The sequence below is a fragment of the Alligator sinensis genome, unplaced genomic scaffold (genome assembly GCF_000455745.1).
Source record: "Alligator sinensis unplaced genomic scaffold, ASM45574v1 scaffold987_1, whole genome shotgun sequence".
In the NCBI taxonomy this organism is placed as follows: domain Eukaryota; kingdom Metazoa; phylum Chordata; order Crocodylia; family Alligatoridae; genus Alligator; species Alligator sinensis.
In genome coordinates, this window is record NW_005842574.1 from 311289 (window position 1) to 326106 (window position 14818).

At 50.9% G+C, this 14818-nt stretch overlaps 1 protein-coding gene across 1 annotated transcript in view; it reads right to left on the minus strand.

The window, feature by feature from the left end:
- The window catches only part of LOC102373843, a 71320-nt gene that overhangs the window by 29775 nt on the left and 26727 nt on the right, over positions 1–14818 (minus strand). The window contains exons 8-16 of the mRNA XM_014524107.2: positions 13261–13486; positions 10518–10730; positions 10164–10370; positions 8107–8288; positions 5225–5342; positions 3558–3638; positions 3226–3345; positions 2251–2467; positions 1397–1530 (exon numbers count right to left, since the gene is read on the minus strand). Coding sequence (XP_014379593.2) covers positions 1397–1530; positions 2251–2467; positions 3226–3345; positions 3558–3638; positions 5225–5342; positions 8107–8288; positions 10164–10370; positions 10518–10730; positions 13261–13486 — 1498 coding nt within the window. The remainder of the gene's footprint in view (positions 1–1396; positions 1531–2250; positions 2468–3225; positions 3346–3557; positions 3639–5224; positions 5343–8106; positions 8289–10163; positions 10371–10517; positions 10731–13260; positions 13487–14818) is intronic.

Sequence of the window (14818 nt, forward strand, 5' to 3'; positions counted from 1 at the left end):
GATAGAGGGGAAGTATCACCTCCTTGGACCTATTCGTCATGCATCTGCTGATGCACGATAAAGTGCCATTGGCTTTTCTGATAGCTTCGTTACACTGCCGACTCATGTCAGGAAGGCCAACCGCACCTTGTCGTGCATCCACAGATGCATCTCGAGCAGGTCCCAGGAGGGGATCCTCCCCCTCTGTGCGGCACTGGTCAGGCCGCAGCTGGAGTATTGCGTCCCGTGCTGGGCGCCGCACTTCAAGAGGGATGCGGATAACCTGGAGAGGGTCCAGAGAAGGGCCACTCGTATGGTTAAGGGCTTGCAGGCCAAGCCCTATGAGGAGAGACTGGGGCACCTGGACCTCTTCAGCCTCCGCAAGAGAAGGTTCAGAGGCGACCTTGTGGCTGCCTAGAAGTTCATCACGGGGGCACAGAAGGGAATTGGTGAGGATTTATTCACCAAGGCGCCCCCGGGGGTTACAAGAAATAATGGCCACAAGCTAGCAGAGAGCAGATTTAGACTGGACATTAGGAAGAACTTCTTCACAGTTCGAGTGGCCAAGGTCTGGAACGGGCTCCCAAGGGAGGTGGTGCTCTCCCCTACCCTGGGGGTCTTTAAGAGGAGGTTAGACGAACACTTTGCCGGGGTCGTTTGACCCCAGCCCTCTTTCCTGCCATGGCAGGGGGTCGGACTTGATGATCTGTCAAGGTCGCTTCCGACTGACCAACTATGAAACTATGAAACCTCCCTGCAGGGGGGCTGCAAAGAGGATGGAGCTGAGCTGTTCTCAGTGGGGGCAGATACAGGACAAGGAGCAATGGGCTCAACCTGCAGCAAGGGAAGTTGAGGTTGGATATTAGGAAAAACGTTCTCACTAGGAGGGTGGTGAAGCACTGGAACGTGTTACCTAGAGAGGTTTGGGAATCTCCATCCTTGGAGGTATTTAAGACCCAGGTGGACAAAGCCCTGGCTGGGATGATGCAGTTGGGGCTGGTCCTGCTTGGAGCAGGGGTTGGACTAGATGTGACCTCCTGAGGCCACTTCCACCCTCATTATCTATGATTCACAGGGGTTTAAGCTGCTTTCAGACTTTCTTAGGCTGGCCACAGCTCAGGACACACACTTTGAAATACCATGGTTTAAAGACTGGGCTAAAGAACTCTCCCATCCACACTCTCCTATCATATGAACCCCTGGTACTGGCCAAAACGAGCATGTTACATTGGATCTGAGTAAGTGATGTCTCTGTCTAGGACAGAGGACCCGGGGGGGCATTGCTAAGGTCAGTGGCGGGGATGACACTGTATGCCTAGATGCCATACGAGGCCACCCATTACTGCGCATTTTAAAACACACCGATTCAGAGGAAACCACCGCAGGCGTAAAGCTAAGAGGGTTCGTGCATGCTTACCTCCGCTCTCTGGTTGGTCAGGTAATTAACCACTTGACTTATGACACAAGACAGGCTCCGGATTAACTTCTCCGTTGCCACCATGCTGTGTTGCAGGGCGGTGTGAATGGCAAAGCTCTTCAGGGCTGGGATTTCTGAGCACAAACAGCCAAGAAGCAACATTACCCCTTCTCCTCAGTGACCTCCTCCATCCCTCGCAGTGCCAAGCTCTGCCCAAACCCCAAATAAAGAGACAGTCTCTGCCTTAAAGAACTCCAGGCTAACGGACGACACAACAGGTGAGGTGGCGAGCGAGGACCAGACGTGCCGGGAAACCCATGCTTGCAAAAGCCAGCAAAACCAGGTGATACAAAGGCATGATTTGAACATACTGTATTCTCACACACGACACACTGTTTTCTTAAAAAATCAGCTACTGGCAATTGGGGTGCGCACTCTACACGAGGAAAGACAGTAATATCACTTTCTGCAGCAGTAAGCCTCTCCTGGAGAGAGCAAAAGCAAAGCTGCACGTGGCCCGCAGTGAGCAGCACAACACGCACGCTGGGTTCCCAAACTGCTGCTACTGAGTTACTTTCTGCTCCTTACCCGTACTTTCAAGGAAAGATCTTTGCTTCTTTGTCCTGCCTTTCAAAAACAAGGTGCATATCTTACGTAGGGGCATGTCGTATGTGAGAAGATGTGGCATTAATACAGGGTATTGGGTTCTATCTTGGCCATGTTCTTAGAAACGTGCTTTATAAAGCTGGTCTATCAAAGGAAAATGAGATGGTCATGGTGGTAGCAAGCAGACAGAAGAGACCGTTATGTCGGCAGCACGACCACCCCTAGCTAGGGAACATCACCGCACGTACCTGTGTCCTCGTCATCATGGAAGACTTGGGGCTGCCCGTCTCGGAGCAGTTTCCCGTGCAGCTTCAGATACTCCGTGGAACTGACTGTGAAAACCTGAAGCTGACGCTGCCTGGATCCAGCTTCTCCGGGGTCTCTTGCATCTACGGTGCTGAACTCCTCGTCCTCCATCTCCTCTTCATCCTCATCCTCCTCGCACACTGCTTTCCTTCTCATTTTCTGAAACACAGGGCAACTTGGCTTCACCTCTGCTCAAAGCCAACAAGTGACCACCTGCAGCGGCTGCAGCTACCATCTAAATCGGAGATGCTGGGCAAGTCAGCCCTAAACAGCACTGCCAGTCTTTCTATGAAGCATGCTCTGCTTCAGCCACTGGTCATCAGGCTCAGCACAAGCTTTGCTGGATGAAATTCTGGCACATGCATGACACAGAGGGATGGACTGGATCAGCATCAAGCATCCCTTCCAGGCTACAAGCTGTCAGAGGACGCATTGCCGTTCTCATGGGAAAAGCAAAATGGACACAGAGGCGCCCTCTCTGAGACGATGTTCCAGGGTGCCCTAGGCTTTCCTCAGCAGGGGATGGGAATCGGAGGGGTAGCACCAATACCACCGGGATTCCCTTCCCTTTCCCCTGGATGCTGGTATTTCAGAAGTCAGGTGTGGCGAGTGTCACTGGGGGCAGTGCCAGGGCTGTTAGCAGGCTGGATCCTGGAAGGGCCCAGCCCACACCTGGATGCATGGGGTGGGGGCGGGGATGGGGGTGGAGCTGCTCACCGGGGAGTGGGGGGAGCAGCTATGGCCTGGGTGAAGCTGGATGCAGCTGCATGGAGCTCGCACCACTCCCCCACTACCAAATTTCCCAGCCCGTGAAGGTCCTCATGGGCCAGAGGTTGAGCACCCGTGGGGCCAAATCTAGAGAAAAGCAGCAAAAAGCCAATGCCTGACTGAGAATGGTTCCCTCCGTGCCCACCTACCTGAAGGCCGCTGTTGAAATCCATACATATCTGCTGCTTGGAAAACTTACTTCGCGCCTGGACGCAGATCAGACTAATGGCACGAAGCTTCGCCTCTTTCTCCCTCTTCAAGGCACTGACCTAAGAGCAGACAGGAGGAGTGAGAGGCGATCATCCGTGCAGAACGGAGGGCGCTGAATTTGCAGCTGCAACAAAAACCTGGAGCTGCGCATGGGCATGATCTCGCTGGGACATCCCTTCTGCGCAGGGGTCAGAAGGACACGACTGCTCAAGGAGGGAGCTTAGAAGAACCCACCCTTCCCCATCATGTCACAGCTCTCGGTGCTACTCACTCTGAACTCCCTCTCCAGGAGCTGCTTCCTCAGGTCGTTTTCTGTCTGGGTCCGAGTTTCTGCATCACGTCCCTGCCTTTGCTGTACGCAGGGAGGAATATTGGAGAGAATCAAAGCCAGACCCTGGCAGGCAGCAAGGCAGTGCCCCCTGCCCCAAGCCTAGCCCAAGCGGTATTACCTAGACCTTCCTGGGCTCTCACGGATACTTAATGGTACTTTCTAGGCCATGGCTTGTTTGCTTTTCTAGCAGAAAAATTCTGTGCCCTGGAAGCGTGTGGCTAGCTGTACCTGAACCCCGTCTCCCTAAAATGTGCCTTGAGTTTTTGGACGCAGTTTTCATCTGTACCAATTAATGAAGTCCCTTGGAAGAGCACAGAGGAAATCTCATGACCATCTCCCTCGTGCCCAAGTACAGCCAGGGCACTTCCACTCCAACCTGCGATTAAAAAAGCATCCTCACCCTAAAGACTTCCCTCCCCCTCCTGCCAGAGGACATGGCACAGGGAGAGAGGACATCCCTGCCGGCACTTCAGACTGGCCCTCATCTCATTCAGAAGGGGAGAAGGCACCTTCCAGTGCAGAGACACAGCCAATGCCCCTGTTTAGACCACAAAGGTGGGAGGACCCCAAATCCCCAAGCTTGCTGAAGGACAAATGCTCTCTGCCCATGGGCTGAGCAGGCAAAGACCTGGGGAGTTCTCAGTGCCACTGTGCTTTAGCCTTGCCCATAGACAGGACGGCTCTCCGCGTTCCCACTCGAGCTCTCGATGCCTAAGTGCAGCTGCTTGCTCAGGCAGGGTTGTCATAAGGCGATTTGCTCTAGCGTGGCCTGGCAGGTCTCCCCTGTCCGGAAACTCGTAGCCTGACTCTGGGTGGCAGGGCACCGGGTCAGCTGGAGGGGCGCAGCTGTTGTCTCACTCTCCTGGGAAGCCAAATGCACGACCCCCTCGCATACCCGATTTTCTACTGCCCTCAAAGCTGCTTCAAAAGAACTACTTTACGGGGTCAGAGCACAGGTCCACCCAGCCCGGTATCTTGCCGTAGCAGTGTTGTACGAGGCCCTTCAGAGAGCACCTGCTATGACCCTGTCTGGATTCGTCCAGGTAAGTGAAACCACAGCTTCTTGTAAGGATTTACACACACAGAATGTAAAATCACACCCAGCTGAACCGTGGAGATGCTAGCCACAGTGACACCAAAAAGAGAACAGCTTGTTATACAGCACTAAGAGCTACATGTTAGGAAAAAATGTAGCTTCAGACAGACTCACAGAAAACGAGGGCGTGAAGGGACCTCAGGCGGGGGTCACGTCTAGTCCAGCCCCCTGCTCCAAGCAGGACCAGCCCCAGCCCCAGCCCCAGCTACATCATCCCAGCCAAGGCTTTGTCTACCCGGGATTTCAAAACCTCCAAGGATGGAGACTCCCCCACCTCTCTGGGTAACCTGTTCCAGTGCTTCATTACCCTCCTCATGAGAATTTTTTTCTTAATACCTAACCTTAACTTTCCTTGCTGTAACCAGAGCCCATTGCTCCTTGCTCTGTCACCTGCCCCCAGAGAACAGCCCAGCTCCAGATGACAGGGGCCGTGCTACAGAGGATGCTGTCTGGCACATACGAGGATTTGGAGGAAGTGAAGTCTATAGGAGGGGGAAGAAGCTTTACTCGCCTCTTGCTGGAGTTGAGCATACAAGGTTTCCTTCTCCATTTCCACTTGCATTCGCTGCTCTTCCAGCTCTCCTACCGCCTCTTCGATAGGCTGCGTTTCATCCCTTAAATCTAGGTCCCTGCAAGATAGGAGGCACGGCAATTAAGCTTTAAATCACTACAAAACAAACATGTCACACAGCGAAAATCTATTTGGATGAACTGGCTCTTTTTATAGCAAGTGAACCCACACACACTTAGCTGGGACTGCACACACCTGGCTGTGCACTCCTTCTGTGACTTCTTTGGCTTGCAAATCTTCCCAGATGTTTGGCACGTTGTAATAAAACTTAGGGAGCTGATCCAAAGGCCTGTGAGCTCACTGAAAAGACTCCTCTTGACTTCAGTGGGTTCTGAATCAGGCTCATAGCCAGCAAAGCGGGGGACATCATGCTTAAACACTGAAAGCCTCCCCTCAGCAAAACAACCAAGGCAAATATTTCCCAAGCACATAAAATTAAGCCAGTCCTGAGGCAATGGATACCAAGAAGCACACACCAATTCTGATCCCCTCAGACACTCAGGACCCTGCTCCCCAAAACGCTGTTTCAGCAGCAGCCACGATTTATATCTGGATGCAGAAGCAAAACCGCAAGGCTGCAGCTTGGGGGCACAATCCAAGCCTGTCACTCCCCAGGGAAGCCAGAGGAAGCTGGGTGTGCTCAGCACCTCCCCTAATTGAGCTCTTAAATGTAACGGTGAGAGACAGAACTATCCGTTGTGGGCCTGTAAAATGCCAGGCAGAGAGCGTAAGGAATCGCACAGCAGCCCTGAGGATACAGGCCACACGTGTACACGAGAAGCAAGGTATCCAGGCTGCGGCCGTATTGGTCTAGAGGTAAAAGGAATCAAACCTCGTGGCAGAGGTGATATCTTCTATTAGACCAACTAGATATTTGCAAAAAAAAAAATCTTTATTTGCAAGCTTTTGGGCACAAGCAGCCTTCATCAGGCCTATGCAAGTATCTAGTTGGTCTAATAAATCTGCCATGAGTTTTGATTCCTCAAGAAGCGCAGTTTTTGTGGCAATATCTTTTATGAGACCAACTGTAGAGTTCAGAGACATTACACGAGCTTTTGGGCACAACGTGCCCTTCTTCAGGTACGTATACAGCCAGTCCAATAAAAGAGACCGCCCAACAAACCTGGCTTCTCACGTATTTCCTGGACCATCCTGGCTATACCAACAGTCCAACCCGACAGTTTCTCGTACGTACTATTAGCATCTCGTGTCGGCTATTGCCAGACAGCTCCTGCCTCTCCAAACCAATTAGTCTCCAAGGTGCCCCCTGCTCTGCCTTCTTCCTGACTTTAGGCTAACAAGACTAATGATCTCTCTCCACCTACACTTATATAGCAATATAAGTCTTCAGCTTAGAACAGCATTCGTGAGAGATGAAGAGGATACAGTCTATTGTAGGTCAGTGAATAAAAGGCTAAAGATGTAGATGTGGGTGGATCTAGGATTTAGATGGTGTAATGCATCACTGCATATAACCCAATACATATTTTTCTCCAGGTAAAAAGAAACTAAAAGTTTTACAAATAAACCAGGGGCTAGGGCTGTATTATTCAGTTTAAGTTAAAAGCAAAAACAAATACAGCTTTACTAGAACGAGCGTTCATTTGCTGTGGAATACATTTTGAATTAAAAACAAAACAAACGAGGCAAAAATCATTTCTTTATAATGTTGTTTCTTTAGTCCTGTCATCATTGGAATTAAATGAACATCTCTTCCAGATGCATAAAACGAAGTCCAGCCTCCTCTTAACCATCCTGACGGTACATTCCACACTTCACTGTACGTTACTTCTTCACCTGAGTTACCGTTCACCTGAGTTAATGTTTCCACACCCGAGTTAATGGGCGTTTATACACGTGATCCAGGAGCGGGGGGAGCTTTAATTGGAGCGGTTCTCGGAGCAGTGAGGCTGCTCCAGTGCGCTGTAAGTACAGTGTGTCGGAGAAGACTCGATTAATTGAGTCTGCTCTTGGAGCCGCTCTAATTAAAGCGCCTGGAGAGTCTCATGTACCAGCATCCCCGCCCTTAAAAATGGTAGTAGGAGTGCTTTAATTTAACTTAAAGCTTTCCCCCCACCATTTTTAAGCACAGGGACGCTGATACATGAGACACTGGAGTCTGCTGGAGTGTGGCAATTATCACGCTCCAGCAGACTTCATTAATTGAGTCTCCGACACACTATAATTACAGGGTGTCAGAGCAGCCTTGCTGCTCATGTGCAGGCGCCCAATGTTTTTAGCTACAGTCTGCACGGCTGTGACACAGGAGCTTCATTACCAGGAGGAACTAAGAGAAGAACAAAGCCTAGCTTGATCAGTGGAACATGAATACCATAAAATGGAGAGAGGGTCGTTAACACCTGTGGAGTGAAGAGTTTAGAAGGAAACAGATGATAATGAGTCAGGAAGTCATGTGACACCTTCACTGCTGCCTGAATAGAAATGCTGCTGCTACTGCCAGGCTTTTGGTTTTACACTTTGAGGAAGCAGGAATCAAAGGGGATGGGACCTCACCACTGCACCCCTGCATCTGCCATCAAGGACTGTTGCTGTCACTGTTTGCAACAACACTGTTACTGTCAAAAACAGCCAAACCAGAACACAGAACTGAGAACCTCCTCGTCCTCGCAGGCTGTGATCCCTGTAGCAGGCCCCTCTACCTTTTAAATCTCGCAATCCTTCCCATCACATGTGACTGAGGGGCAGCAACAATGCTCCTGACAAGTTGCTTAAGAAGGTTTACACTTAACAGAGCTTGGGTGACAAGCACCACTGCAGGCGAGATGCGCTCGTGCAGCAGGCTCGGGATGCAATGAGGCTACCTGATTATTTCCGGGACGTTACAGCTGTCAGTCTTCGTACAGATGAATGCTAAACTCCCGAACTGGCCATCCATGAGCAGCTGTCTCCGCAGGCTGGCGCTCAGCATGTCTTTGGCAGTCTTGTCATCCACGGCTCTGTTGATGTTGGCTACTACCCAGACTGCATTGCAATTCTTTAAATACTAGAGGATGGGGACAAAGGGCAGGTTACAGAACCCTGTGATTGTCACCTCTTACTAAAGCAATACATTTAAAACAAATGGTCCAGGAGATGTTTCCCCATTTCAGCATCTCCAAAGTACGTGGCACCCAAGAGGAAAGGTCACTTCAAAGTCTCCCGCAGAAGCTCTGGTTGAGGACTGAAGGCCACAGCCATTTATATGCAGAGGCTTAAAGCATCCACATGTAACAAGCTGCACGTGTTTAATGGCAGTTAGTGGTCAGATTTGCCATGACCCATCTCTTGCCCTCTCTCCTCTGTGCAAGCACTACAGGCTGGCCCTTCCCATGCATGTACTGACAGAGAACAGGGAGGCAGCCCAGCAGACACAAAGGGTCAAAAGCCGTCCTGATGGCAAAAAAGAAGTGTGGATTCAAGCAGAGAGGTGCCACTTCCAAGCGAATGAGGTGTCTGAGGAACTACAGCTGCAGAGTGGAGAGGAACTAACCGGCAATTCTTCAGAGAGTTGGTTGGTTGGATGCGAGGCGCCCCCGGGGAGACACTCGGAGCTTGGTAGGTGGTCGGGTGCAGCGAGGCAAGGCGTGTGGCTCAGCGCAGGAGCACTCCCTACTGACCCGCCACAGGGGGAACTGGGCTGATTTAGTTTGGAGAAGAAAAGACCGAGGGGGATTGAATAGCAGCCTTCACCTCCCTGCAGGGGGGCTGCAAAGAGGATGGAGCTGGGCTGCTCTCAGTGGGGGCAGATGGCAGGACAAGGAGCAATGGGCTCGAGTTCCAGCAAGGGAGGTTTAAGTCGGATACTTGGAAAGAATCTCTCAGGAGGAGGGTGGTGAAGCACGGGAGCAGGTTACCCAGAGCGGTGGTGGAGTCTCCATCCTGGGAGGTGTTTGTGACCCTGCCAGCCCTCTTGTCTGTGAGTCTATAAATTCCAACACAGATCACTGCTACTCTACTGCCACAGCAGAGTGGATCCAAGGTCCATTGCCAACGGCATTTTGTCTCAGATCAAGGTCATCTTAAAAGTGAGGCATAAATAGAAACCTAGATGTGTAATACAATACCCTCCTTAGGGACCTCTCCACTGAAACTGTACAATAATGAGTTTATACCCTGAACCACAATTATGGACAGGTCTTGTCACATTAACTTAGTTACTGCAGCTGCAGAGGCTCCTTATTCAGAGGAGTTTAACCCTCTCTTAGAGACTTACTACTCAACTTCTCACAAAGCTGGTGTCTGACAGCCAGTGCCAGGTGCTGATTAAATGGCACTGCAGACGCTCACGCCTAACGGACCCAGGAGGAGGGAAGATGTTGCTCATCATGTAATGCCTATTGGGAAACATGGAAGAATAGAAGTTCTCCCTAATATACAACCTAAATTTCCTCTGCTGCCATTTAAGACCATTGCACCCTGAACTGTACCTTGAAGCCTATCCCCATCATTTCTATAACCATCCTTCAGGGTACTGAAGGCTGTTATTAAATCCCACCTCCATCTTCTCTTCTCCAGACAAAACAATCCTAGCTCCTTCAGCCTCTCCTCACAAGTCACGATTCCCAGGCCTCTCACCTGGGCTCCTCCTAATATACTCACACCCTTCTTGAAGTGCGGGGCCCAAAACTGGACACAGGACTCCAGGACAGGCCTCACCAGTGCTGACCAAAACAAAAGGATCACTTCCCTTGGCTTGCAAGTGACACCCTTGTTAAGCCAGCCAGTCTGCTACTGGCTCGCTTTGCAACGAGAGGACAGGACATTGCTTCTAAGGCAGACAAGGCACCGGGAACTAGAAGCATAAAATGTTTTTAAAGAAGAAAGAAAGGGAAAACCTACCGCCCTTAAAAGGACAGTGATCGCAAAGAGACCATCATACCTCTTTGGCTGCACTGTCTCTGGCTGCATTGGAATCCCGCACGCCCGGCAAGTCCACCAGCACGGCCCCCGTCTTCAGCACATCGGTGTCGGGAACGCGGATCCTGACACATTTCACAATTGGCCAGAATTCACCGCCTTTCATGTCACGCAGACTGTCCGTCCGAGAGTCAATGAACTTCTCTATTTTTGCGCGAAAATCTGTGGCCTGGGAAGGGAGAGTGCAAGAGCTAGGTTCATTCCTGAAACACCAGGAAATAGGCCAAGCCACTCAGGTCACCATATGCCCGAGTCTGACACAGCCTAAGCAGAAGCAGAGGCCAAAAGGCCAGGCCTCAAATCATGCTACATTTACCTTTTCTGCAGAGATGTGTTTCACCGTCCCGAGATGCTGGGTCACCTCCTGCATCTCCTTCAGCCGCGGAAGTTCTGCTACCATCCCGTAGACGGCCTTCACACGACTGTAGGCAGCGCCCGCTTCTGTCTTGCGATCTGGGCAACGCTTCTTCAGGTTACCAGATTTGTCTTTCATATCTTCCAGCAGGGCCCTCAGCTCGCTGTCCCACTCCTGAAGTGACACACACACACGCGCACACGCACACACACACACCCTTGTGAGTATTCCAGAAAAGTCCCAAAAGACTTCTTGGTTTTCTGCCTACAACAAAACATTACTAAACTTAACAGGAGTCTAGACTAAGTGTCCTGCTTGCCCCCAGGTGTACGAGTAAAAGAAACAGTTCTGCTAAGATTACTTCGAGATTTTTTATTAGGTTATTATTTATGCTGGCTAGAAAAATCCTCTTTACACAGTTTCAAACACTCTCAGGAGCTTTTTCTTTTCCTCTTGAAAGATAAAATACAGTTTAGAAGGCAGACTAGATTTGCACCTTAAAGATACCTCATGTAGAAAATAAAGTTTTCCAACCAGTTTCAGATTCTTTTCCAGGTATTTACAAAGCCCCTTTAACCACAGTACCTAAGCACTACACTCGGGCACTCAGTCTGCACAGCATCTTCTCATCTCCAGATACTTAATAGCTCCAAGGTCTATTCCTAGCGTCTACGGAAGAAGGTTGTTGCCTATGAAAGCTCAGGCCTCTCTGAACCAGTTGATCTCTTAAGGCACCATCCTGCCCTGCCTTCTGCCTGTCTTCATACTAACTTGGCTAGCCACCTCTGTCCTCAGCCAAAGATAATTCAACATACAGCATGAGCACATCGCTCCTTTGAAAGCAAGATTAAAGGCCCAAACCATTCCTAACATAATTTCTACAGCTCAGCCATTTAAAAAGGATGAACCGGGGTTTGCAAGGGCTACTTAGGTCACAAACATAAGTGGCTTCTCCTCTGGAAGATGTGAACAGCAGTCAGAGTCACTGAAATGGGTCTGGAGGAAGCTAACCCGGTGAGAGCATCAAGACAGGGACCAAGAGAAGAGGAAGATGCTGCGTGGAACAAGAGGAAGCAGAAAGGAAAGTCCACGTAGCCCTTGAACGCGTGTGGGCCCTGCAGGTATGCTGGAGGGTACACGAAGAATACAGGGGCTCACAAGTGTCTCCTGGACAGGGAAGCAGCATCTAATAGCCCTGAATCGTGCCTGCAGCAGGGGTGCTGGGCCGAGGCTCACATCCAAATGAAAACACGTGCTTCATCCCAGGATCAGGCTCTCGCTGGGGCTCTCCTCCCAACACCCAGCTCCAGCATCTCCCCATGCCAAAGGGCAGAACAAGACTAACCAGAGCCCCATTCGTTTCACTGCTGCCCGGAGGAGTCAGTTTTCCTTCTACCGCGGATTGCACAACTGAAAATCCCCCGAAGCAGCTCTCTGCGGCACCAGGCAAACACAGCTGCGCCAGCTGACTGAAGTCATGTCTGGAAGGTTATCGGGGCAGGTTTATGTGCTGTTAAACACAGGCCAGGAGTTGTGCCCAACTCATGATGCTGCACGGAGGCACAGTTTGCAGGCAGTGTGGCATTGAGAGATTTCTGAGAATACCAGCCTCTTCAAAGCTGGTGCTCAGAACCGCTTCTGATCATCAACATTTCAAACTGAGAAACGAGACGGCTCAACTGCTGAAAAGCTTGGATCAAGGAGGAGCTGATGGCCCTTGTCTGGGGAACACACAGAAACAAGTGGATTTTTCCAGCTCTGGCACCGTAAATCTTACAGAAACCCAGAACTACCAGGGAAATCACCAGCATCGCAAGCAACACGTGCAACCGTCCCTGCCGGGGTAATCGCTCTTCGGAGAAACCCAGGAAGGGATTTTTCGCCCTGCTACATTTAGTCATTTTGCTTCTCCTCCAGACGAGAAGTCTGTCGAAGGCTAAACCTAGCAAAATAGCATGCAACCTGAAAGACAAAGAAGAGCCCCAAAATGTGCAATGAACAATCTTCGGAGGACAGCCAAACCTGTCAGAGACACTGGATGGATTGTGCTTCACGCCCCTAACCCTACAATGCTGGAATATAAGCTTCATCGACTCTTTACAGGGTTTGTGCTAAGTGGGGCACTCGATGTAGAGTCCAAAGATGAAGGGATGGAGACTGGGAAGAGAACCCAGATCAGCTGAATGGACTTCAAAATGCAAAGCACGTATCCACGGGGATGGACACAGACACACACCTGCGCACAGATTTCAGAGCTTGCCATCAAAGTGTCACACGCCAACAGGAAATGCACCTGTACTTGATCAACAAAACCTCTCTTTCATCCCATACTTTTCATCTTTAGCTCTTAAAAGCCCATTGTGAAGAAGGTCAATGGCCATTAAGCCCATTTTACAGGTGGGTAACCTGCGCATCAGGTGAAGAGTTTTTCTAAGGGTGTCCTCAAAAGATCAGCAGTAAGAGGGTGGAAAAGCTAAGTCTCCAAAGTCCCAGGCCTGTGCCCTATAAGTCAGTCTCCTTTAACCCATCCTCTAATGCGCCAGGCTGCTAGCTTGGAAACAGGCACTTTGTTGGTGGACAACACAAGGTAGCTATATAGTCGGGCCGCTGCCAAACAAGCTTTGCTTCTGGCATGCTCAATGGCCACAGTACCACCACGACCCTACTAGCAGCTTTAACAGCTTAGATTTAGGCTGCTACTCACCTCTTTAGACAGAAATTCCACATCTGCTTCGTACGGACTTTTCCCAGAGGTCCTGGCGATTTCCACCACCACAGCCGTGCAGGCTCGCATGGCGGATGTCGGCAGCACGGCTTCCTCGTCCAGCAAAGCGTTTAGCAGGCTGCTTTTCCCAGCCCCCGTGTTCCCCACCACTGCAATGTAGGTCTTTGGCATTTTCGTGTCTTTCCGCAGCTTTTCAATCTGTTCTCTGGTTTTGAAAAAGAGAGGAATTACGAAGACATCCTCTGGCTCCACTTAACTGCTTCTAAAACAGGGGTGGGCAAAATGCGGCCCGCAGGCTAGATGCAGCCCGCCAGGCCTTCTATCTGGCCCGCGGGGGCCCCTGGCTGCCTGCCATGCAGCCCTTGGTGGCTTGCCAAAACTCAGTAAGCGGCCCTTCGCCCGAAATAATTGCCCACCCCTGCTCTAAAAGGTCACATTTATGTGTGTTCAACTTGCACAGGCCATTCTTTTGACTGATGCAAGATGTGAAGCTACGATGGATAAGAACATTGGATGCTGACAGAAAACACCTTGTACATTGTGACAGGGGAGGGGGGCTGCAACGAGGATGGAGCTGGGCTGGTCTCAGTGGGGGCAGATGACAGGGCAAGGAGCAATGGGCTCAAGCTGCAGCAAGGGAAGTTGAGGTTGGATATTAGGAAAAACTCTCACTAGGAGGGTGGTGAAGCACTGGGACAGGTTACCCAGAGAGGCGGTGGAGTCTCCATCCTTGGAGGTGTTTAAGCCCTGGGTAGACAAAGCCTTGGCTGGGATGATGTAGCTGGGGCTGGTCCTGCCTGGAGCAGGGGGTTAGACTAGATGTGACCTCCTGAGGTCCCTTCAACCCTCATCTTCTATGAGCATAGGATCATCATGGTTGTCATGGGTGACTTCAATTACCCGGACATCTCGTGGGAGGATCGCTCAGCAAAATCTGAGCGGTCGCAGAGCTTCCTCTCGTGCGTGGATGACCTCTACCTGACTCAAGAAGTCTATGGGCCAACGAGAGGCAAAGCACTGCTCGACCTGGTACTGGCTACTGGGGATGACCTAGTCAGCGACCTAGTGATCGATGGGAAGCTGGGTGACAGCGACCACGAGCTGATCACCTTCACCATCCGCCGAAAAGCTGGCAAGTCGGTCAGCAACACACAAGTCCTTGACTTCAGGAAAGCCGACTTTGACAAGCTCAGGAGGCTTGTCAGTGAGGCCCTAAGGGACCGTGACCACAGGGAGAGGGGAGTTCAAGAAGAGTGGTTGCTCCTCAAGGGAGCGATCCTCAATGCACAAACTAAGTCTATTCCATCTCAGAGGAAAGGCAGCAAGAGGGCACAGCAGCCCCCCTGGCTCTCCAGGGACCTAGCAGACCTCCTGAGGCTAAAAAGAAAGGCCTACAAAGGATGGAGGATGGGAGTCACCTCCAAGGAGGATTATTCTGCACTGGTCCGGTCCTGTAGGGAGCAGACCAGGAAAGCCAAGGCTGCAACTGAACTCCAACTAGCTTCGAGCATCAAGGACAATAAAAAGTCCTTTTTCA